Genomic DNA, 25,760 nt, shown 5'->3' on the forward strand with positions numbered 1-25,760 from the left:
ATTTTGTAAATTTGTAACACACAGGAGTAAAGAGAAACAATGGTAGATCAGGGTAAGTTTTATTCACTGAACCATTACACAACATGTAATGTTAATTTGTAGTTAAATTGTACTACTACTACTACTACTAGTAATAAATATAGCTGCAAGCAGCAATTACGGGGTCAAGCCCAGCAATTGCCCAAAGGGAAATATTGTGGACATGTCAGATGATCAGATTTTGAAAACCAAGTTTAAAAACAGGGAAATGCACTTAGGACACAATAAAATTGCTTATAACGTTTGACCACTAGGTGGTGCTGACACCAAATTTTTATGAGGCAGACAACATGTGCCAGTAATGATACTTACGTGTCAATACACAAAAGTGTCGCGAAGATACAGCTACATGACCTTAGAAGTCATTGACACAAGAATCGCTTGACCAATAAAAAAGCTTTTGAATTTTTTTATTTAGGGATCTCTCTAGAAGCCATATACCAAATTCAGTGCAAACCAGACAGGTTTTGTAGGAGTTTGAAAAAGTGTGTTTTCTATATAATTCAATATAATGGACAGGAAGTATGGTTGAATATGACAATTTTGATATCAATGAACTCGGCTTGAGCCAATAAATATACTAATGTGAATCCTATAACATTATGTTGATTTCCTCACGTTACAAGCATTTTAATACATTTCGTTATATCTCTTGACCACTAGGGGGTGCTAGCTTGTAACTTTAAAGGTCCTATCAGAACTTGACCGTGATGAACCTTACGAAGTTTTGTAGCATTTCACCATTGCATTTGTAAATACTGCATTTTACAACAAAATTCCAAATGGGCGACGCCCAGACCAAGCAACATTGGGTATTAATTGACTCGCATGACTCAAAGAACCAAATGAGACCAAAAGTTTTCAAGTTATAAGCAAAATAGCCATCTTTATATCTCTGGACCACTAGGTGGCACTGTGCCGAAAATGTGTATGTCGAGTATCTTCATAAGGGCAAACTTCATGACTTACTTTAGGAGTTAAATAAAGTTTTAAATGAATGCATATAGAGTTGCCAAAATTGGAAATGGGTCAGATCTGCATCCAGCAGCAGCTGCTGTGACTCCTGTCAGTAATGTTTATCAAAGAACAAAAGAAAATAATAATTCAATGTGTTTGTAGCTTTAATGAGATTTCTTGTGTATTTAATGTAGAATTTTGTAAGTCGCTTTGGATAAAAGCGTCTGCTACATGACTAAATGTAAATGTAAATTTAGCGGCGAAGACTGTAAAGTGTTTGATAACCTTCAATTTCTGTATATTTCCTATCTGTTAGATAGGTAGGAAAGGCATAGAAAAATAAAAGTTTTTTTTAAAGACTAATACATTTTAAAATTGATAACTCTCCATTATACTATAGGCTATAATTAATGTAAAAATTAAGAAAAAATTGCATACATAAAAAGTTGCGATTTTATTTAAAAATATATATATTTTATGGTTATTATTTTAATGGATTGACAACACTAACTGTTATGAATGAATATATGAATAGAAAATCCAGATTTCATTTTACCTTGCTTATAAAGCAAAAGAATCTTAAAGCTCAAGTTGTAAAAAAACCTGAGATTGTAATTGTGATGATTTAATGTTGAAATACACAAAACAGCATGATGCTGAATTATTGACATGCATTCGACCCTACAGGACTAGACTAGACTCGCCGAGGCTCATATAACCAATAACAGCTAATGAGTCATTCTTGTAATGCACATCAATTTCTAACAAATTTATTTACATTAAATAAATAATCCCAAATATAGTATGTTGCACCCTGAGCCAAACATGCATCAGCAGATTAAAAATCCCTTTGTTAAGAAAGTTTTTTTTTAGTGTCTCATACTTCATTATCTGCTGCAGGTGAAAGATCTGTGCATCTGATTCTTCTGGAGTGCCTGGATGATCTGAAGTCAGAGGATCTCATAATATTCACATGGCATTTGACTTCAGAAAGTAATTATGGCAAAATCTCCAAAAGCAAGCTAGAGAATAAAGCGAGGTGTGATATTGTGAGTTGTATGATTGAACAATATAAAGAGGACGGTGCTGCAGAAGTCACTCAGTTGATTTTGAAGACAATGAAACAAAACAATCTTGCAAAAAAACTGCAGGAAGAGCTCAACGTGAGAGGTAAAGATGAATGTTTCTACAGCACACTATAACCGCACAGACAACTTTCCCCTGATACTCATTTACATACAGTATATTCAGAATGATTGATGTAAATATTACAACCTCACAGCTCTGTTTTATTTTCTACAGATTAATAAACCATGATGAGTCACAAAAAGCTGATTTGCCCTATAAAAATGTATTTGAATTGAAGAGTTGTGCAAGGACAACCTCTCCTATGTAACCACATAAATAAATAAACAGAGTTGCTCTAAAATGACCAAATTTGTCTGCATCACCTAAAAGTACAAAGAGAAAAGCAGATTTTCAAAGCATTTATCTTAGTGATAGTTCACCCAAAAATGAAAATTCTGTCATCATGTACTTAATCTTTTGTCATTTCCAAACTGTATGACTTTCTTTCTTCTGCAGAACACAAAGAAATTTGTTTATATGTTTATTGTGAAAATGGTCTCATTTTACCCTTCTTTAAATCCCTGTATATTAATGAGCCAGGAAGGGTCGTAACAGTGAACATACAATCAAAGTCAATGGGTACCATCGGTTTTTGGTAACCAGCATTCTTCAAAATATCTTCTTTTGTGTTCTGCAGAAGTCAGCAGGTTTGACGTGGCAAGAGGGTGAATAAATGATGACAAAATTGTCATTTTTGGGTGAACTATCACTTTAAAGCGATAGTTCAGCCCGGAATTAAAATTGTTGTTTATTTGTGCCTCATATATGGACGTAAGTGGGAGCACATAATATATCCAACACAAGCATGATCCCGCGGCTCCTGGTGACATGTTGACATCTTGTGAAGCAAATTGATAATTTTTTGCACTAAAATTAACGTCATTTCTAAAATTATGAGCAATATTTTACAGTTTCCGCCAAACGTCCTTTCCTGATCGCACTTCCTCTGTTGCATTCAAAGATGAACGGACACTGGTGTGTTTACAGGGTAGAAAGAGGATGTGTGTGCAGATCTCAAGATACGTCATTTATGCGTCAGGACGTTTGGCGGAAGCTGTAGAATACCACTCATAATTTTATATAAATTTATTGTAAATAATGATCGTTTCGCTTCACAAGACAACAATATGTCACCAGGAGTCGTGGGATCACGCTTGTGTTGGATATATGTGCTTTTAGAACTCTTAAAGATCTGGCACCCGTTTACACCCATTGTGTGAAGCACAGAGGGCTGCGGATTTACCTAAAAATTGTCTTTATGGTTTACTCAAAAAAATGTCACCTACATCTCAGCTGGCCTAATGGTGAGTAAATAATCACAAATTGTAATTCTGGGCTGAACTATCGATTTAATTGATGTAATTTGGAAGACAATTTCTGAAATCTTTTCTCTTGGTGTGGTATTTCAGGATCCTCCTCAAAAGCCTCTTCTGTAGTACTGCAATCTCAAGGAGAAACACAAGATAACACAGGCACACCTGAAGATGTTCTCATCAAGTGGAACCAATCCTCTAAAAAGCACAGCGATACAATCAGAGAATTCAGAAATGACCGCTCAAAAAAGTTAGTTGGCAGCATCTACTTTTCTAGAAATGAGAAATACTTCATTGGCTCAAGCAGTGGAACACAGGTCTATCTTGGCCTGAAAGGAGATGGTACTGAGGTTGCCATCAAACGAATAACGAAGAATCCACTGAACAACAAAACCTTTGAAAACGAACTGAAGCATTTACAAGATTCAAATCTCGAGAGCAAGAACATAGTCAGATATGTGGACTTTGCAGAAGATGATGATTTTTATTACCTTGCACTACAACTTTGTGAATGTGATTTGGAGAGCTACATGGAAGACCTCCGTAAGCCAGAACATAAAGACAAAAAAGACGCTGCTTTGAAGAAAATAGTAAAGGACGTGCTTATTGGCCTTCGAGATCTTCATCATGGTGAAGTGATACATCGGGATATAAAACCTAAAAATGTTTTGATAGGTATGAAAAGTAGTTTGTATAGTCATTTAGTATGTAATATTATTACCTTTTATTGATATAATAAAGTAACATCACTGTTCTCAACAGATTCAGGAAAGAATGCAAGGCTTGCTGACTTTGGCTTAAGTCGCAAACTGGGGGAGGGCAGTGCTGTGTATACCGCGAGAGCTGGTACCAGAGGCTGGGAGGCCGTGGAGACCCTTGGTCCTTCTGGAGACAGTAGATACAGAATGAGCTCAGATGTCCAGGTTTGTATATTGAATCAATCGCCGTCATATAACCTCTCAAGGGTTCAAACTGAGGTCCAAGAAGTGCTTCAGGATCTGTGGAGCGTTTCAAAAACGAGAATGTTGATCTTTAGAATTACACATCTAAAAGTAGTAAAATAATGAGAAAACAAGACTGTCAACTCAATTTAATAGAAGGTGTTTGTCCTTCGACTATAAATTAAAGTACAGCTACCAGAAATGTTCATGAGGGGATCATCTTATTTGAAGATCTCAGGACTTTTTTACTCTTTTCCGTACAATTGCAGATTGCAGATGTAGAGGATCAACTCTTAATATTGCTATTGTTTTATTCTCACTGTCAGATCAGTTTGTGCTTCACGGGTTGTTATTTATTCTAGGTTGCTGGGATGTTAGTGTACTATATCCTCACTGATGGGAAACATCCTTTTGATGTAAATAACTCGGATCGAGAGACTAACATTAGAGAAGGGAATTACTCTCTTGATGATGCCCTTGATATAGTAGCACAAGATCTCATAGAGAGAATGATCAACATAGACCCGGCACAGAGACCCACCATGGATGAGGCCCTACAGCATCCTTACTTCTGGGATGACGTCAGGTAAATGATTGAATAATATTTCACAAATTTAATTAATGTTTTACTTATTTGTTTGGTTGGTTTCATGGAATGGAATATTTGAGAAAATATAGGAATAAAATGCGTTTTCACTTTTTTTAAAACGATGGTCACACACACTGCTTGATCTTTTCATATTTCTTCTGTTTCTTTCCAGTTCTGTTCACGGGTTCTTTCTCAGACAAAAGCAACTCTTTGGCTTTTCCTCTTGTTTCTTGACTTTAGGCTCTTTATCTTGGAATCTGTCTTCATCTGTGAGTCTGAGAACTTCACCCAAAAAATACATTTACAACATTTACTTAAAGCCATACATTAGCTTATTACAATAGCTTATTTAAAGAAATAGACAACAAATTACTGTAAGTTTTCAACTCGTATGGTGTCTGTGGTCCATAGCCACAAGACACAGAAACAATGAGGTGTGACTTCAAGTGTCATTCTAAGGCCATTTCTAAGTGTAATACCAGTGTATAATATCTTACATCTGGGTCTGTTTCAGATCTGTTGTTGTGTGACTTCAGAAGACTTAGCCAAAGCCTAAAACATTCTCAACTACTCACCTACTTACATTCTTTTATGCACAATTGTATTTCCTTCAGGAAGAAAAGAGTCCTTAAGGACCTGGGTGATAGAGATGAAGTACAAAAATATGAGCTGTTAGAAAAACTTTACAACCTCTTCGACAACAGCAAGAACAGTAGTCGGGGAGAAGACCCAACAGCCAAACTGACCATTGATGAGGCTTTTGCTCAGCTTAAAATCCAAGCTGAAAAGAGGTTATTTAAAAATGCATAATACTGTAATTTCAAATGTTTATAAAAAATGCCATTTTTATTACGTTGTTTATTTAAGGCTTGATATGCAGACGTCCCTGTTTTGCTGCTAATTTTACTTGTATGTATTTTTTTACTGTAGGAACGATATCCTCAGTTTAGTGGGTGAGGATTTAGCAAAGCTTTATAAGCTATGCGACAATGCAAAGAAGTACTGTGTGAAGAAAACCTTTTCTAATTGGAAAACAGATGTGAGTAACAGCATCAAATAGCACAGCTCGCCAAAACGAGCTTTACTTTTTTTTGCAACAAAATCGTTTTGTTTTTAATTGTATGTTAACATACTGTTAAGGGTACGTGTTTTTTATATTCACAGCTTTCACAGATATGGCCGGACATTAACCAAAAGCTCCCAGAGGACTTGCTTGGCCTGCTGCGTGTTTTGCGCAACAAAATGGTGCATGTGTAAGTTAGGGATGGGGTTAGGGATACAGAGGTAGTATCTGAATTTTGGTGTAAGATTGTCTGCAGTTATATTTACTCTTCCTCTTTTGTTTGATGTCCGACAGAAATCAAGTATTTTATGAGAAGAACATGCTCAACCATTTCCCAGATTTCTTCATAAGTTTATATGGGCTGGCCAAAGACCTGAGCTGGGATATTGATGATGCAGAGGAGACACCATGAACATGACCCTTGAAATGTCTTCATTTAAAATTAAGCAATTTAGTAAATTTAGGTTTTTTTCTTTCTGTAAACACAGACGCTTTCCAAAGATAAACCACAAATGAATTCCTATCACATCTGTGTCAACTCAGATATCTTAGTAAAGTTGGATTTCAGACATTCAGATTTATGCAGTTGGCAGGTGCTGTTATCCAAGCGACAATGTTGGATTCACTCTCTACTTTTTTCTTAGTATGTGTTCCCTTCCCAGCGAATCAAGCTGCTAATGTTTATATTTAATGTTTATTATTCATTTTTATTGTTTTTTTATCTAATAGGTTTTTACCCATTAGTGCTGTACTTTTAATATTATATATTGTTTTATTTAGACAATATGTAGAAAATGGTTTTGTTAAGCTTTCATTGCGTGAGTATGTTACAGCCTTAACTCATATTCTGTTCTTTTATGCTCCATTCACTTTTACTGTTGTAAAATGGTGTAGCCTGCTATTGATGTATAATTCACAGCAGCATGTTTTTAAATATAGCACGAAATAAATTTGCACTAAAACGCATTGTTTTTTCAATTAAGAGGCATTTGTACACTAATATAGTGCTTTATATAAAACTGATAAAGTATGCAGTCTACATTGTCATTTACAGCCTGTGCCCACATGGTGGTGCTGTTGCCCTGAATTCATTCACACAGACACAAAATAAGTTGTGATTTTGTTTATACATTGGTCAAATAATTTGTACAAATCTAAACAAGCTATAAGATATCATACTATTATAGATGACACAGGTTCACACTTGCCCTGATCTACTCACAGGATTGCAATCTGAAAAGATTGCAAAAGATATGACGATGTGGGGATACGTGGCTAAATCTTGGAACATGGCTTGAAGGGTCTGTCCACCCCAAGACTGAGGGCAACAATTCCCCACGAGCATCAAAGGGTTTTTTCTCTATGTTGTAACCAGATTTGCTTCGGTCTGTTTTAATTGTAGGTTTTGTGAAGGATTGTGCAGGATTACAAAGATCTCATTCTATTTGTGAGAGCGCATGTTTGTACATTTGTGCATTACTATGTATAGAATAATTGAATTTAACCTACATTCACTGTTTTCAATCGAAAGTATATTATTTACATCAGGTAAATAAACTGTGTAATTATAGGGTTTCCACTTTTTTGTTACACAGGTACTGTAAGGCTTCAGGGAGTTACCAATCTGGGTTTTACAACGGTGTTGTATCTTGCTGTCCATATTTAGAGAACAGCTCATTTGTGCTGTAAGATCCATAAAGAGAATTGGCAACCAAATAAATTAGATGAGTTTTCAATAACTAATGCTTAGGGGGGAAAATCCTTAATCATACAATGGCCAAACATTAGTTACAGAGACAAACATACTGCTGTTACCCAAAGAAACAGAAACAAATGTATTTCATACATACAAATATGAATGCAAATTACGCTAATAAACTTGCTAATAGCATCCTTCTGTCTCTATATCTGAACAATACTGCAATTCAGATTTCAACCTGTATAGCATTGTAAACCCATTAAAGCGTGTAATCAACTGTGTAAACAACATATCAATCATATTAATGTACAGAATGCATTTGAACTGATAATAACGGTTAACTCATTATATTATCGCCGTTTAAAGAGCACTCTACTGCTCTGTGACGTGCTGCAGGGTTTTGTTAACAGCTTTCAGAGTTTGACTGGCTTCCTGTAGCTCCATGCTAAACTGACTGCTTTTCTCCAGCACCTCGGACAGCTCACTGATGATGGCCTGAATCCCCTGACCACGCTGCTCATAATAGTCAAACATCTGCTCCCTCACCTGCTGACACATCTCACTCACCTGCGTAAACACACGGGAGCCAGAACATCTATGCAATTGTGTATAAAACTTGTTCAGGCAATATTTACCAGGATAATTACAATCCAGATTTAGATTGCATTTGTTTCCTATTTCTAAGCCTCTTGAGTACCTTTTTCGTGAGTTGCTCCTCAAAGCTGTTCATCACAGGTTGGTCCATGGCCCGGCGTTCATTGATCCTCTCGATAAGATCCTGTGCTCTCTTTCCAATGTCCTCTATTCTTGAATTTGTGAGAGACAGTACGCTATCATGTTCAACAGTGCTTTGGTCCGGTGAACTTCTAGTTGGGGATTTTGAAACGCAGATACCGGAGTCCTCACTGTGTGAGAGATGGATAAGATGACAACAATCCTTATCAATGAACAAACAACAATACAGTATGGTACATAACTAAGTTGTGCTTTACTGGCTCACCTCTGCTGTTCGATGCTCTCATCCAGCTTTACAAATGATAATGTTTCACCTGTTGAGGTACGCCCCTCATCTGACACCTGTATGGACAAGAAGTTCCGCATTAGCAAAACTACATCACTTCAACGTTACTATTAAACATTATTGTTCGTTTGTGTATCTTCTATACCTTTGCTGACGCATGGTGATGACCGGTTTTGGGTGTTGAATGTAACGTTATGGACCCTGAACTTCCCAAAAGCTGCTGAGACATGGCCTAAATAAACAAAAAATACACACGAGCGAACATTAATTATACAACATACTTTCCTTATATGCTATACTTACATTTATATTACATTATATAATCAAGATTTCAAAAATTAGCCATGGTTTTACTGCACATCAAACCAAACCAACCTCGGTTACTATAGTTAAATCAGGATAACTAAACATTAACCATGTTTCTATAGTTACCATGGTATCCATAGTAAAACTTTGGTTATGCAGGTAACGTTACTCAATCTGCCAGAAACATGGTTAATTTTCGTAAGGGATGGCAGTCTTGAAAAATAACATGTTACCAAGTTAATAACGTCACCATATAGCGTCGCATCGTATTTAGGGGTCATTCGCAAGTTAACGGTACACGACACATGTGGAAAAACATTACTTTATTTAGTTTAGTTTGTGAGCCATGTTTTGTAATAAAACCGAGTAAACTTCAGTGCAATAAACAATGTAATTGTTTAATTTTTCACTTTGTTACACGTTTGCATGTATGTGATGTAAATTAGGGCTCTCACTTAATCCTCGGTGTTTCGAGTCAGATCCGTGGGCGTGGCTTGTTGGTTTTGACTAAATCTTTGGTGTTTCAAGTCTTACGAAACGTTTACCCTAACCCCCACCCTAACCTTACTCTAACCATCTAAACTACCTATCATTGTTAAAATTGACGAAAAAACACGTTTGGGTGATCACGTCTGACTCGAAACACCAAGGATTTAGTGAGTGCCGTAAATTAGCGGGTTGCTTAGCTTGTCTGACTGACTTTTCTTCAATTTAGCCAAACTTAACTTACTCGCTTCAGTACAGTGTTACCGTCAAGTAATGTGTGTTTGACTCTTTTTTTCATCGACCCTTTTTTTCTGGTGATATTTTCTGACGTTTATTAGAGGTATTTCACATTCGGCTACTCACACAGGATATAGATCCCTCCCTCGAATGATGCGCGTCACCTGCACAGCACGTGAGCACGCTTCTCGGTGAACGGCGAGTACTTTGCTTGTTCGCTTGGTTGTCATGTATCCTGCTATTCGTGGTATTCAAAGCATGTACATTTGTAATTTACGTTACGTTATTTATTTATTGATATTACGGGACGTATTAAAGCACAAATATTTTTTGCATTTGGGATTTACGGAGCTTGCTGTTCGGTGCCTGTCGTTCTGAAATCTTAATAGCCTACACAGCGCGCGCGCACGCACACACAATAAAAATAAAGGGTCTTATTCCAGTAGGTTTTGATGGTATTTTTCTGGTTAATATACAGTTAGGGCCATAAATATTTGGACAGAGGCACATTTTTTTTTGTTATTTTAGCTGTGTATCAATATGTTTTCGAGTTACAGTTTTATAATAGATATTGTCTTAAAGTGCACACTCTCAGCTTTATTTAGAGTGTATTCACATCCAGATTATCTGAAGGATTTAGGAATTACAGCTCTTTAATATGAAGCTCCCCCCTTTTTCAAGGGACCAAAAGTAATGGGACAGTTGAATAAAAAGCTGTTTTATTCACATGTATGGGCCTTTCCTTAAATAATTTTGTCATAAATGAAGCATGTTAAAGGTCTGGAGTTGATTCTACATGTGGTGTTTGCATTTGGAAGCTGTTGCTGTGAACCCACATCATGGGGTTCAGGGAGATCTCCATGCAAGTGAAACAGACCATAGTTAGATTTTAAAAACACTACACATCCGTCAAAAAGATGCCAGGAACATTAAGAGCGGCCAAATCAACAATTTGGGACATTCTGGGGGGGAAAAACACACTGCTGAGCTCAGTAACAAAACAATCCTAGGTGTCCATATGAGATAAAAGTGGTGGATGATGACATTATCCTCTCCATGATGAAGAAAAACACCTTCACAATGTCCGGACAAGTGAAGAACACTCTCCAAGAGGTAAATATGTCAATGTTTGTCAATCAAAACAATAAAGAGAATACAAGGAAAAAATAGAGAGGGTTCACAACAAGGTGCAAAAGCCTCAAGAATAGGATGGGTAGATTAGACTTCTGAAATAGCCGAACAAGCTCTAGAAAGCATTTTTTTGGAGAGATCAAATTAATTTCAGCCTGCATAAGACTAAAAAGAATAAAAGATATGGAGAAGGCTTGGAATATCTCATGATATGAGCATACAACATCTTCAGTAAAATAGTGTTCAGGCAGTGTGATTTCATTTCCATGCATGACGTCCTCAGGCACTGGGTCACTGGTGTTTTTTTGGTGATGTAACAGAAGACAGAAGCATCCGGATTAATTCTTCACTTGTCTGGAAGTTGTGAAGATGTTTTTCTTTATCATGGAGAGGATAATGTCATCATCCACCAATTTGATCTCATATGGACACCTAGGATTGTTTTGTTACTGAGCTCAGCGGTGTGTTTTTTTCCCCCAGAATGTCCCAAATTGTTGATTTGGCCACTCTTAATGTTCCCGGCATCTTTCTGACGGATGTGTAGTGTTTTTAAAATCGAACTATGGTCTGTTTCACTTGCATGGCGATCTTGGCGATGCAACAGCTTCCAAATGCAAACACCACATGTAGAATCAACTCCAGACCTTTAACATGCTTCATTTATGACAAAATGATTTAAGGAAAAGCCCATACATGTGAATAAAACAGCTTTTTATTCAACTGTCCTATTACTTTTGGTCCCTTGAAAAAGGGGGGAGCTTCATATTAAAGAGCTGTAATTCCTAAATCCTTCAGCTAATCTGGATGTGAATACACTCTAAATAAAGCTGAGAGTGTGCACTTTAAGACAATATCTATTATAAAACTGTAACTCGAAAACATATTGATACACAGCTAAAATAACAAAAAAATGTGCCTCTGTCCAAATATTTATGGCCCTAACTGTATATCCACCACATACATCATCACACCAACAAGCCAGTAGAGACCATCAGAGCATAGTTTCCTTTTAAAACGAATTTCCATTATAAGTTTCCACTAGTTTCCTATATGTTCCCCATATTTTTCTTAGGTTTGCGATTCAAAGTTTTTAGGAGAGACTCGAGGCGATGATGTGCAGTATAGTTCAGTATCTGAGCAGTAATCCGTGAATGGAAATTCATTGAGGCCTGGACAAGCTCTGAACATAATGGACTGCAATAATGAGATGAATGAAAGTCAGAGGTCACAGTTAATCCTCAGTGTTACCGAGGCAGCTGGGATATACAGTACCTGTAAATGAGCAAAACAAACACAAAGTGTCATTTGCATAAAGACTGCCGTTTAACTTTCATCTTATAGATTCCTGGCTATAAAGGTCATAAAAGCCATGTAAAGCACATATTTTATAAGCTAAAAAAAAAAAAAGAGTAAAAAAAGGATGCAACGGAGATTTATTTTTGGACGACTGCACAAATGTGAGGTTTTAACAAATGTAGTTATTTAGATTATCATAGAATTACTAAAAAGTCAAAAATCACATAATTCTAAACATTTATGGAGAGAAAAAAAACAGGTAAGATGTTCAAAGTAAAACCAGGTGCCAGGTTTCATTTAAAAGCTCATCCAAAAATAGCAAACAGTGAGATATACAGAGAGGAGGATGAGATGTTGTGAAGCATAATGTCAATTCTACTGAGTCTGATTGATTTTGAGAGAGAAATCCAAGGTAAAGACTTATAGCCTAATGTCATTATATGATATATGGAGCAAGTATGATTTCGATCTTTGACATTGGCTTATACTCAGTCAATAGCCTATTATAGATATCAAGATCACATTTTTCACAAAACGTACTTTACGTCATGTAGGATGATTTCATGTAAAAACAGAGTCGCAAAAACGGATTTCAGCTGGGTTTTCAAATGCAGGGTCACAAATAAAGAGATATATGAATGCTTACTCTTTTTACCTTATTATAAGATGGCCCTACTTTGAGAGATAAAATGTTTAGGAGAGGCCAAGGCTAGAAAATGTACAGGGGAGGTGTGACAAGAGCTCTCAGTATTTCCTCATATAATGGAACAGTATGGCCCTACTTTCGGATGTGCTGCCATGAAATCACCTGTTGAATAATATATATTTCAAAGTCAAAATGGCTTTTCATTGTTAACTATGTTTACTAAAACATATGTATTCTCATATTCCTTAAAGTAGGGTTTTTTGGCAATTCCAGCATTTTGACTTTAAAAAAAACTTTTAAAATAAATTCTCAAAGAATGGATTAATTACCAATAAATTAAACCAGTCTAAGCAGAAGATATTTATTTTAAAAGTGAGAAAAATTCATGCGTTATGCGTGTGACAAAAAGTATGAGACTTTGTATGATTTCTTTGAATTAAAATGTGCAGATGCAATACTACTAAGATAAGATCCTTACGTATTTTAACCACCAAATAATGACATCTGACCAGTATGCCCACCTGCATTTGATAAGAATATAGGACACACTGTTCCTGATACCCACAGACCCCAGAGCGATTATCTCGGTTTAGTAGTGCCCCCACTTTGCATTGGACTTGAGGGAATCCATCAGGAAAACACAATGAGGAGATAAAAGGCTTTCGTGTAGTGGAACAGAACCACTTACATGGGCAGCTCATAGTCTTCTGTCGAGCCATGTTGATTTTAAAGCAGGCCATTAGGAAATCAACAAATCCTACAAAAGCTCAAACTGTTATGTAAGAGAACAGTTTGCTTAGCTGTAGCTTAAAATTTATTATACGATAAAATCCCAACCGAACCCTTCTAAACAATAAATTGAAGGACCATTAAGAATTGAGTTTGAAAGAATGTTTTGACTCTTACAAGGGAATACTTGATGCATGTTATCCAAAGATAACACAAAGATCAATGTTAAAAAATATTCTAAATAAAACTAGTGATCTAAAATCTCACACAAAAAGCACGTCTCAAAAAGTGTGTCAAATTAATACTTGCAGCCTTTCACCTGCCGTATACTTTTTAACATTAGACAGTAATGTTTGTACCATGTAGGTTACATTTTGTTCATTTTGTACTAATGTGTCTGCACCAGGGAAGCTAAAGGTAGCATTTAAGTCGAGGTTAAACCCAAAGTTCCATGAATCAAGAGCAAAGCTCAAAGTCGGGATCCTCCGGGAACTTGCTGCCAACAAACAGTCTAAGAGTTTTATGTAATGTCTGGTAATTGTTACAATGTTTTTGTGTATTCGCCAACTGCAACTGTCTTTTGTGTATTTGCCTTACAGTGTACGTGTGATAAGATACATTTGGATTCAGCCATTTATTATATTACATTAGACTGTAAAAATGATATTTTATCAAATATATAATTGCATAAAACAAGTTGACAACTAAACGACCATGTATTTTGGCTAGTTCAATAATAAAAATATCACTCGGGTTGGGATACTGTCACGTATGACACAGTCTTGTGTTTCTGCTAATACAAAGTCAAGATTAATCGAGTAACCGGTAGTTACAAATGTCAATTAGAAACCGCGTCTTCTTCAGAGGGATCACCATCTTCGCGGAATCCTCGATTTAGCTGGAATTAAGGGACGTCAGACGTGACAAGCACGGCTATAATCAACTCATCGGGGGCTGGATCAAGAAGTATATCTACGTCTATCGAATGATGACCATTGGATTAAATCGAGTGGAAAGTGGGCGGTTTTAGAAATGCAGTTCAGCTGAAAGTAGCCTTCAGCCCGGTCCCGCGCGGACAACGAGTGACTTCAGCACCGCGGACAGCGCACGCCGCACAGACGCGCATGCGCAACACGGACGTTTCGCGAACCCTCACACATTACAAAAAAGCTTCAAATAACGAAGACAAAAATGAGTCTTAAAATAACAAACAGTCAACTTCTGTCGCGCATTTAACGAAACTGGAATATACAGACAGCTGCGATGAAGGTGAGGACATTCAACGACTAACTTGTGAACTATTAACTTAACGATCACAACTGAATAAACATTAAACACGATTCGGTGTCGGAGTCGGATTTTGCATGATGTTTGCAGTCCTATGGCCTCATTTTTCCAGATACTTCACAGACAGATGATTCACAGAAGAGCTTTCAATGACAAATCAAAACAACACTCGTCGGATTCCAGCTGGTGAAAGTAAAAGAAATGCGCGTTAAAAACACAATCACTGCTTTCTGATATGGATGTGGTAATAAATGAGAGATTGGTGATGAACGTTACAAGTTTCAATGTTACCGATAAGACTGGACATGCCTTTCAATACTCCTTTCCAAACGAGGACCCAATGTTTAAAGATTACAAGCCTGTGCCCAGAGACCTTATACCCTTACCAAAGGGAGTTTTGTATCTGTTAATGGCCGCACTGGTCATTGTTGCAGTCGCCTATGCAATAGTTGGACATCTAATCAAAGACCTGGCAAGAGATGTGGCAGGTAAGAGATATGACCTCTATAAAACTCAAAGGGTTTAGAAAGGTGTGTGTCTGTGTGTGTAGTGGAATCAGGCTTTATATATTATATTTATCGCATAAGATATATAGATAAGATCAGTAAAAAAATGGTTTAAAATGTAACTCTCATTGAGATTTTAATCATTTTAGTTCAGATTTAGGTTACATTACAAGGACATTTTTACCAAAGTTCTTCAAAACAGGTTTTATCAAAAAACCTGTATTGATTGGAAATGAAACCGATTGGGGAGACTACACAAGCTATGACTTATGTTACATTTCCTAAGTGTTACGATGACCCCTGTTCTTTTCTCTCCCGGCAGAGTGTGTACTCGGCCCTAATGAAGATGATGAAAAAAAGGGTGACATGCCAAGCATCAGACCCAGCCACCTACCCACAGCTCTTTCACTCTCCCGTTCAAATGCTTTCCATGTGTGGGACCAGGATGATGTGGTTATCCCCTTACCATCGGACGACAGCCCCCAGCTGAGCCCTCTCCTGCTGGCCGCTATCCCCTACATTCCCTCTTTCTTCCCCAACAGCTCCAACAGCCCATCTGTACCCAACAGTCCTGCTATCCCACGGGATGTCTGATAGGACAAAAAATGAAACTGTAAAGGTATTAGCAAAGAGACAACGTAAAGGAATTAAGTTTTGGAATTATGTCTATGAAGGGTCGGGACCTGGAAAAAAAACAGGATTCACAGACGTAAGTTGTACATCAAAAGAGACCTCAGATCACATTCAGCATGTGCAGATGTGAAGGTATACATTTTCTTCAAAACTGATCAAACTGTGCTTTCTGACATCCATTTGTGAACCCATAACATTTACACAACTTTCCAGATATACATTTGATCAATTCGAGCATTTCCTGGAAATCCAACTCTTTGACTTTCTCTAGCGTGCACGCTAAGGGGACTCAAAAGCATCTTGTTGCAGTTTATTTGGAATCCTCTTCCGTATCACATTTGACCATTTTTGGACCCGAAAGGTCCCTTGGAAACGCAGAGGATTGCTCGAGTCATATTACTTTTGTCCAGTTGTGTAAGACGATTACATGAACTCCATAAGCAGTGCCGCACATCATCAAGTTATCCCCAAAAGAAGGATTAATATAAAAAACCATCAGAACTTTAAATGCTTGGCATTACATTCTCATTCGGCATTAATGGCATAACGACACAAGTCTAGACTTTCCATGCCGGCACAAATATACAGAAACATCTTATCAGTTTCAGGTGGTCTCAAAGGAGCGTCACTTTACAGGACTCAGAAATCAGAGATGAGCAGGGCGAAGGGAACATTTGTTTGGATGGAAGTCGAAAGTGAAAAAATGTCCTTGAAAGGATCACTATAAGCTTACTGGATGATTGAGATGATTCATTTGAATGTGAATGCTTGATCTGTTCTATTATCTGCAAGATTGTGTCTGGTGTCAAATTTGATTGGGCTGTAATCTGTTTTTCTGCAGACCTTTGACATTTTAACACTGTTGTACAATTTCTGTGAATAAATGTAACATACCAAGTACATATATGTACCAAGTTCCCTTCCAATGCACAAAACAAGTGAATAGCATTGTGTTGTAGCCTCTCTATATAAACTACATTTCTAAAATATATATTTTTTCAATATCTGTGACGTGGTCATCTGCAGTCAAAATAACGAAGACGTTCATCTACAGAATGGGTTAAAATGACATTAGGAATCCATACAGGGAGTAAACGTTGAGCGATGGCTAAAGTAAGGCTGATCTCAGACAGGCTATTTCCAAACGTCAGGGCATTACCTTGACCCGGGCACTTAAGATGTTACGACTTTAAAGCAAGTAAACAAGACATAATCCCTAACCATGCTTTCCCTCAAGCTCTCCTCCCCCAAAGAGCCACAAGTGAGCCTGCCGAGCAAACCAGCTGCTCTCACAAGACAGTTCACCCAAGAATGAACTCTTTCATTATTTACTCTCTCTCTTCTTCAGAACACAAAATAAAATTATTTTGAAGATCATTTGTAAACAAACAACATTGAACAGCACCATTGTATGGACACAAAACCATTGAGGCATTTCTCAAAATATCTTCTTTTGTGTTCCACTGAAGAAAGTGTCACATACAGGTTCAGAACCACATGAATGGGTGAAAAAATAGTTTAATTCATGAATGAATTATAGCTTCAAAACAAACAGCTTTTAACGAGAAAGATTTTTAATTTCGGCATTTCTACAGTGGAGGACTTTAATGGTTTTCATTGTATTCATGGCTGTGGCAACAACCCATGTGGCCGTTCATGCAAGGCTTTGATGGAAAATGGGCTGTGGAACAAATAACATCAATCAAAATCATGAAATGTGACAGATACTAACCAAATCTTTGATAGTAGATTTTTGTATTTGGCATTTAGTGGTGCACAATATCGTTTGTTGGGTGACTCAAGGTCACCGCAGTCCACATGCAAAGAAGTGAATATCCTCCTCGCTATTCAAATCCACTACATCTTTGATGTCGGTCTGTCCAACACAATTTTTTTAACTAATGCCCGAGCAGAAGAAATGTACCTTGTGGTGTTGTGTTATGATATAGAAAGTAACAACGTCAAGTCCAGTCAAGACTGTGTCAATGAATCCATATACATGAGTTATTCTACGTAGAGAGACGAGTACGTATAGTTTAAGAGTCCAGTCGACATATAGGGCTGTCGTAGACCATCTGTAGGTTCACTTTGTGCCCAACGAGCTCCCGGATGTTGTTAATTCCATACTTGATCATGGTAGGTCTAACAGAGGGCGAAAGGGGAAGAATTACAAAAGGACAAAATGTACAGATACAGCTGTGCCATTAATAGAGCTGAATCCACACTGCAGGTTTCTACATCTTTTATTTTTCTGTGTGTATTGAGTATCGATTTACCTCTCTAAGGACAGCCCCCAGGCGATGACAGACACGCCCTCCGGAAGACCCATGGGCAACAGCATTTCAGGTCTGAAGACCCCAGAATTCCCCACCTCCACCCACTTCTTCAAACCTGAGACAGATTTAGTTTTAGATTTCATACATTCTCTAAAAATGACCGGCTTTTTAACCCTTTCATGCATATGGCTTGTTAACATTCTGTCTGAGGCTGTCGTAACTAAAAAGGATAGTTCACCCAAAAACGAAAATTCTGTTATTTACTCGACCTTAAGTTGTTTCAAACCTGTATACATTTCTTCGTTCTGTTGAACACAGAAGACATTTTGAAGAATGTGGGAAACCACAGAGTTCTGGGGCACCATTGACTACCATAGTCTTTTCCTACTATGGTAGTCAACAGTGACCCAGATCTGTTGGGTTACAAACGTTCTTCCAAACACATCAAATATATACAGGTTTGAAACTACTTGAGGGAGAATAAAATTATGACATTGTTTTCATTAACGCATGAAAGGGTTAAAAATCATGCAACAACAGTCAAGTTAGAAAAACAATCATAATATATCGATTTTTTGTGAAGTGATGTTTACCTTCATGATAGCTGAACACTTCCATGCTAGGTTCGGTATAAGGATTTTATGCAGGCTTGAAACGTAATTTTGTAATTCCTGAAATACAACAACATTAAATCATGGTAATGAAATTCGAAATTGTCTCAAAGTCAACATTAAGCAATTTCCCAGGTTTATTAAAGAGTTTTATTACACAAGACTACATGTTGTAATCTTACACGTGTGCATATTGACAGAGACTACACGTGTATTGAGGTACACATTTTATCAACCATGTATTCACCCGTGTATCAAACTACTAAATTTGTTGGTTTAAAAAACTAGTTTTAAGTACCTAGTTTGGTGAAGAACTGGTGCAGAATGCCCATGAGGTCACCCAGGGTCAGACCGTAGTCGGCCACCACGCCCTCGATCTGATGAAACTCCGCCAGGTGAGTGGCGTCCAGAGTTTCGTTACGGAAAACTCTATCGATGGAAAAGTACTTCACTGGTGTAAACTTCTCCTGAAAGCATACAAAAAAACCAAACATCTAAACCACTGGCAATATGTGAAATCTAACATTCGTATTAAACAATGAGCGAGCGTGCACCTGCTGCGCGAGTTTATACAGCATCCGAGCGCTGACCGCCGTCGTGTGTGTTCTCAGGATGTTCTTCTGAGCCTCTTCAATTTTCCAGTCATACTTGTATCTTAAAAGTGATGTCAGATGTTACAACAACATAAAATCTACAACTACAGCGAAAAATGGAAATCCATATTGCACATTAATAAAACTCGCGACATAGATAGTCTTACCCTTGTGATCCATAACCACCTTCAGAATGAACCTTCTTCACTCTTTCCAGATAGTCCTGAGGGAACTCGTGAGCCAGTGCTGGGTCTACAAAACACAAACACTTATCACTGTAAAAAAAAATGTAAATTTACATAATTTTCCTGTTTTTTTACAGATTTTCCACGTAACGTAAAAAAACGGTAATTTTACAGTTTTTTTTACAGATTTTTTAAACGTATTAACAAAAACGGTTAAATTACAGAAAAAGACAGCAAATTTACAAGAAAAACGGGGAAAACAATTTATTATATATTCTTATATCCTGTAATTTTACAGGGGAAAATTTTTATTTTACGATATATTTCTGTCGCTCCAGCTGAAAGAAAATTTCAGTTTTTTTACAGAATTTGTTTTTTGCAGAATTTGTTTTTTTTACATTGTAGTTTTACACTAGAAGAATATGCAATTTGTAACTCTGGGGCTAGGACAGTGGCGGTGTCTTCTCACCCGAGAGGAAAAAGGTGTCGTGTTGGTCTCTAGCCGGATGCTGCTGGGGCTGAAACAGCGAGTCAAAGTTCCAGAAGGAGCTCTCGATGAAGTTATTAGTGGGCATTTCCGTGAACCTGTGAATATAATATATATTATTTTATATGGAAATACATATTAAGACAGCAGTAACCTAAACTCAAAACACTATTAAAGAGTACGAATCATTGCAAGACATCTCTTCTGCTTGTGTTAAGATTATTTATAAATTATAAGCGATCACAATTTATTACAAAGCTAGTAAAACCATGAATCATTTGAGAACAACTAAAGATGTATTCCTGTGGAAGAAGAGTTATGGACCGACCCCATCTCGAGGAAGATCTGTCTGAACTGCGTCCGGACCTTCATGAGCGGATGTAGGTGACCGCATTCTGGAGCCACGCCCATGGCTTCAAAGTTATACGGCTTAAACTTCTTCTCCTTCCAGCTCCCACTGAGAAACACAATGAGAACAGAAAGAAAACACGAAAGAAAAAAGTTAGAGATACTGTTCACACCTGAAGTCACAGCAAATACACACAATTTTTTTTTTTGTGAAAATACTGCTTGATTGAATTTTATTTTCCTTTCTCGAGACACTGAAGTCATTGTGTCTTGTACATCGTAAGCCTGTTATTGGGCTATTAAAGAGTTTTAAGATGTTCCCACCTGGCGATCATCTCTGGTGTGAGTTCTGTCTCTTGTTTTGTGATGGTGGTACTGAAATCGCTTCCTTTAGTGATCCGGTATGACTTAACAGTCCTGAAATATCAAACAGCAAGAACTTACTCAAATATTCAAATCAGAAATACATGGCTTTTTTTCAGCTTGACAAGTGCATTCACCCCACGATTTGATTTCAACCCATGTCTGTAGCGCCTCCTACTGATCATGATGAAACACCAACAACAATGCTGTCACGGCGACATAATGACCCATAACAAAGAATAAAAAAGTCTGCCTTACACTTCAGCGAGCAGCTTGCGTTTCTTCAGTTCATTCTTGTCTTTCTCTTGCAGTTTTGAGGACTGTCCCTTCCGCACCAGCTGCAGTTTCTCTCTCACCCTGTCTTCAATGGTTTCCGCCTGAAACGTGTGTTCATAAACACAAGTTATTGGGTATATGATAAATGCTATGCAAAGATGTGAAGACCTGGCTACTTGATGTAAAACTCACCGTTTGGAAGATTCTGGGCCCTCCCTCGTGACCTTTATCCAAACGGATCCATTTGTTAGACATGGCCTTGCTGAATCCCACCTTCCCGCTCGGCATTTTCTAAAAACACAGGACAAGTCAGAAATCCACACAGGATACCCGTCACTGTTCCTTACATATACCTAACATGTCTAAAGGATAACGTGTCTAGTATAAATCTGTCTCACCATGAGCTCATTCTGCGGCAGACCCTCGGCAGGGATGGCGTTGAACACCCGGGCTTCATGACTGCCCTGCTCGGCGATCTCACAGCCCTCTCCCGTCAGCTCCCAGTGTTTGGAGGATCTCTGTTCTGCTGCGATCACCTGTGAACATCATCCACCTGTCACAAGCCATTCATATTTCACAATCCGCCAACAACAGACGGTACAATTTTCCCATTGTTTTGAAATGAAAGTGTTTGATATACTAATACTTTGCAGACACAACAGAAAGCCAATGCAGACAGATCCCTGCAGAAACAAATACTAATGGTTCTATATATCATTATGCACCATCAGCAGTTTACCATTAAAACCATTACAACATTTATTTATGTGGTGTGATTTGGGTTTTATTCCAGTAGAATGTGTTTTATTGGTTTACATCCACCAGCTAACATCCCACCAATAAAACCCACCACATTACCAGTAGAGACCCACATAGACCAGAATCCATTAGAATATCTGTGATGGTTTCAATTGGATTGTAAGAAACAAAGAGAGCGTAACACCCATAACGTTATTCCGATTATAATAACAGCTACACATTTTCATGGATGATTCAAGATAATTCAACGCAAATGTCCTATAAACAATAATGTGCCTGCATTGTGAATGAGTGAGTGACAGCGCTGTTGCATCAGCCGGAGATGTTCACCTCTCCTAAAGCCTGCAGACTCTTCACAGCCCCCACGATCAGCTGATGATCCAGCCCGAGACCCGCCGCGGCCTCCTGGCTGTCAATCCCGGCGTCAGCCGCCTCCACCAGCCGCAATAAAGACTCTAAAAGCCCGGTGTCAGCCATGCCGGAGTCGCCTTCTGCTCGGATGAGGAACCGGACGTGACGTCACGCCCATTACCTTACCCACAAGAAAAGAAACGCGCGACGTTAAATTACCGTAAATAGTTGTTTATTTAGGGTAACTTCAAATAAGTGCTGTTTACGTCCTTAGCATGTGTAAATTAACTTTGATTCTACTACAGTATTTATAGTAAAACCATAGTAACCATGAACTTACTATTGTCATATAATAACCAACCTGAACCACGATATTTCCAGTAAATAGTATTAAGGAAAAGGATTAAAAGTACTGTAAAACAGGTGCTATTTGTCTAACAATGTTATTCTGTTCGTTTTATTAAATGTTATTCATCTATTTATTTTAATAAATGTATTTAATTTGCTTTTGGTTTGTAGGCCTATTTATTTACCATACCTAGCCTATTTAGTATCTACTGTATAAAACTATGTACAGGTTTTGTGTATGTGTGTGAAAACGTTATTCTTGAATTGTTTACTAAACAAAATGATGGTTAAAGGGAATCATCGAAACATTAACATAGTTTCTAAAGAGTTTGCGTCCTGATGAGGATAATGAGAAATGAAATGTTATATTTCCATGTTTTTTTTTTTTGGTTCGCTGATACAATAAGAACACATAGGCAAAAGGCATTGTCATAAAAAACAAACATTGAAATAATTAAAATATATTTTTACACAGAGAGACACAAAAACACATTGGTTTGGAATGACTCTTATTTGGCATTGCCTAAAAGTCCCATAAAACTGTGGAGCAGACAGTACCATGTGTGGACATTGGCCTCAGATGAGTTTACTTAAAAGTGGGAATTTTTGCCACAGTGTTTAGAGAGCAAACACACAATGGACAAAAAAAGCTGACGTGCACAAATGCATACAATTTTCCCATGTTTTTGATAAAGGCACTTGCCAGGAACCGATAAATATTGCTACAACTTAAACAAACTGAATTGTAATCAGTGTTTCAATAACGGGCATTCCCCTGATTTGACATGCGGTGCCAAGTTTATGAAACATGTTGACCTTGTTGCCCAATAAGTCCACTTTTTCTCAAATATAAGCTGGGATGGATAAACACAGTCTGGGTGGCCGGCACTAAACAGCTACGAGCTTAAACCCCAAAATGCTGCACTTTGTTTTCTTTCTTATGTGCTTTTCGCACACAGGTAAGTTCATCACGAGCATCTGCTGTAGTACATCTTGGGCTAAACATTTTTTCCAGTTTTTAATCTAAACATTGTTCAGTCTTGACATGTCCAAACTTCTGTCTGCAGGGCTTCATGTTTTGGGAAATGTGACCCCAAAACCCATTATTATAAACGGCACGTATGTAAACCCAGAATTAGGCAAGTATCACGCCAGGTTAAGGACCCTCGGCCGGAGCTGCCTGGATATTAAAGAGAAATATGGTGCTTCCCGGGGTAAGTGCTCTGACAAACCATCACATAATGGTTGTAATTGGATCGGTCTCTCGGTTGTGGTGAGATGCTATCTGGCGAGAGGGAACCATTAAATGTTAAAACTATTACACTTTTATTTCTCTTTAGATGGCGTATACTTCCTGACAACAGAGAGTGGTTCAGTGTACCAGACGTTCTGTGATATGACCACAGCCGGAGGAGGCTGGACGCTTGTAGGCAGTGTACACGAGAACAACATCCATGGAACGTGCACATACGGTGACCGCTGGTCGAGTCAGCAGGGCAATGACCAACACAAGCCGGAGGGAGAGGGAACGTGGGCAAACACTGTAACGTTTGGAACAGCAGAGGGTTCGACTGGTGACGATTATAAGGCGATGTTAATCACATGACACTTCGCAGTTACTGGAGGTGGATTGACATGATGTAATAAATAACATTTGATTTGACGGTCTACAGAATCCTGGGTACTATGACATTCACGCACAGGACGTGGCAGTGTGGCACGTTCCGAATAATAAAGTGTTGAAAGACTGGACGACTGCTGCGATCCTTCGCTATCACACAGAAAGCCACTTTCTTAGTGAGCATGGTGGAAACCTGTACCACTTATTCCAGGTAAGTCACACAATTCTGGTGTTATATTATCTGGTGTCTAAATATTTCCCATAAGCTTTAATACTATTTAACTACTTTAAGGAGGACGCATTTCAATAAAATGAATGTACAAGGTTATTATTTATAGTCTCGGTGTACCAGAACATTTGTTGGTAAATTTCTAAACAGATTAAGTGGCGTACTATCAGAAAGTTTTATCATCAATAAAAAGCTCATAAAAATAAGTTACACTTAAATGGCAAAACCATGAATAATAGAACAACAAAAGTACATAACAAAATTGGATAAAAATTAAACTACAATTTACATAAAAACGAAAAATATCAAATGAAAAGTAATTCAAAATATTATTATTTAAATAATTGAATATATAGATAATTATAACAGTGAATGGCATCTAAATACAATCTACAACAATTTTTTTACAAAAAAAAAATACAAACACTGAACAGTTTTCTAACATCCGTTTCTGTTTGGACAGAAATACCCTGTGAAGTATGAAGCAGGTGACTGTAAGACTGATATGGGACCCAGCAGTCCGGTAGTCTATGATACTGGAGACAAAGAATCAAATAAAGACATGTATGGATCATCTTTAAGAGGTATAAAACCCAGGAAAGCACTATCAAGGATAGCATAAAGAAATAAATACTAGTAAGTCTGAGGTCATCAGATTGAAATTGTGATGTTTTTTTCCATCTCAGGAGAGTTTGAATCTGGTTTCGTCACCTTCAGAGTATTTAACGCTGATAAATCACCGTTGGCCATGTGCTCTGGAGTTAAACCCACTGGATGTAACTCACAACATGTGAGTAAAGCTTCTGTCTTAATATCAAAAATCACGATTTGATTAAGTTCTCAAACTGACACAAGTATGTGTTTTGCAGTATTGTATCGGTGGTGGAGGATTTTTTCTGGAGCCTCTTCATTGTGGAGACTTCACGGCTCTTCAGTGGACCTCTGACAAGACAAAAAGTGCATCTAAAGAAATGATTGAATCAGCCGTGCTGCTCTTCTATCGCTAAAAGTGTCACTAAACTGAGTCTACATCCAACATTTGACTTCAAACTGCGTTTATGGATGCGTAACATTGCCAAAATAGCTATTTGTGAAATAAATGTTTGGAAGGAAGAAATGTCCATGTAATAATCCATGTATCAGAGTTACACAAAAATGATGAATAAAGTTTGCCCACAAATATTATTTTAAATCATTTTTATTATTTACTCACCCTCCTGCTTATCCTAACCAGCATACCTATCATGTTAAATTGATAAAAAACTGAATGACCTAAAAGCTGATGACATAAAATTGTTTAAAACCA

At 37.6% G+C, this 25,760-nt stretch overlaps 4 protein-coding genes across 5 annotated transcripts; 2 read left to right on the plus strand and 2 right to left on the minus strand.

The window, feature by feature from the left end:
- The first annotated feature begins 1,522 nt into the window (after window positions 1–1,522).
- LOC130562287 (serine/threonine-protein kinase/endoribonuclease ire-1-like) lies at window positions 1,523–7,015 on the plus strand. Of its 2 annotated transcripts, XM_057347209.1 has the most exons (9): window positions 1,523–2,166; window positions 2,299–3,428; window positions 3,534–4,112; window positions 4,200–4,360; window positions 4,741–4,964; window positions 5,582–5,758; window positions 5,898–6,006; window positions 6,132–6,220; window positions 6,325–7,015. In XM_057347209.1, exons 2-9 carry the CDS (start codon window positions 3,383–3,385, stop codon window positions 6,440–6,442), a joined length of 1,503 nt encoding a protein of 500 aa, XP_057203192.1. In that variant the 5' UTR covers window positions 1,523–2,166; window positions 2,299–3,382; the 3' UTR covers window positions 6,443–7,015. The 2 variants fall into 2 exon arrangements, with proteins under 2 accessions (XP_057203192.1, XP_057203191.1); XM_057347208.1 differs by lacking the exon at window positions 2,299–3,428 and having other exon boundaries at window positions 1,525–2,166.
- A 1,083-nt stretch (window positions 7,016–8,098) lies between these two features.
- On the minus strand, window positions 8,099–15,881 carry syce2 (synaptonemal complex central element protein 2). The gene is made up of 5 exons (XM_057346623.1): window positions 15,769–15,881; window positions 8,896–8,982; window positions 8,730–8,806; window positions 8,427–8,634; window positions 8,099–8,296 (listed from the first exon to the last, which is right to left on the minus strand). The coding sequence occupies exons 2-5, from the start codon at window positions 8,977–8,979 to the stop codon at window positions 8,102–8,104; spliced, it is 564 nt and encodes a 187-aa protein (XP_057202606.1). The 5' UTR covers window positions 8,980–8,982; window positions 15,769–15,881; the 3' UTR covers window positions 8,099–8,101.
- A 1,633-nt stretch (window positions 15,882–17,514) lies between these two features.
- On the minus strand, window positions 17,515–22,429 carry farsa (phenylalanyl-tRNA synthetase subunit alpha). The gene is made up of 13 exons (XM_057345917.1): window positions 22,236–22,429; window positions 21,545–21,682; window positions 21,339–21,437; window positions 21,129–21,247; window positions 20,832–20,924; window positions 20,488–20,616; window positions 20,142–20,257; window positions 19,655–19,739; window positions 19,449–19,548; window positions 19,193–19,361; window positions 18,877–18,954; window positions 18,284–18,398; window positions 17,515–18,149 (listed from the first exon to the last, which is right to left on the minus strand). Exons 1-11 carry the CDS (start codon window positions 22,380–22,382, stop codon window positions 18,923–18,925), a joined length of 1,227 nt encoding a protein of 408 aa, XP_057201900.1. The 5' UTR covers window positions 22,383–22,429; the 3' UTR covers window positions 17,515–18,149; window positions 18,284–18,398; window positions 18,877–18,922.
- Window positions 22,430–23,462: 1,033 nt separating this feature from the next.
- Window positions 23,463–25,746, plus strand: itln3 (intelectin 3). Its single transcript, XM_057345600.1, has 7 exons — window positions 23,463–23,563; window positions 23,672–23,818; window positions 23,945–24,192; window positions 24,278–24,436; window positions 24,918–25,038; window positions 25,141–25,244; window positions 25,324–25,746. Exons 1-7 carry the CDS (start codon window positions 23,521–23,523, stop codon window positions 25,459–25,461), a joined length of 960 nt encoding a protein of 319 aa, XP_057201583.1. The 5' UTR covers window positions 23,463–23,520; the 3' UTR covers window positions 25,462–25,746.
- Window positions 25,747–25,760: the final 14 nt, after the last annotated feature.

Source organism: Triplophysa rosa, linkage group LG11, assembly GCF_024868665.1.
Source record: "Triplophysa rosa linkage group LG11, Trosa_1v2, whole genome shotgun sequence".
In the NCBI taxonomy this organism is placed as follows: domain Eukaryota; kingdom Metazoa; phylum Chordata; class Actinopteri; order Cypriniformes; family Nemacheilidae; genus Triplophysa; species Triplophysa rosa.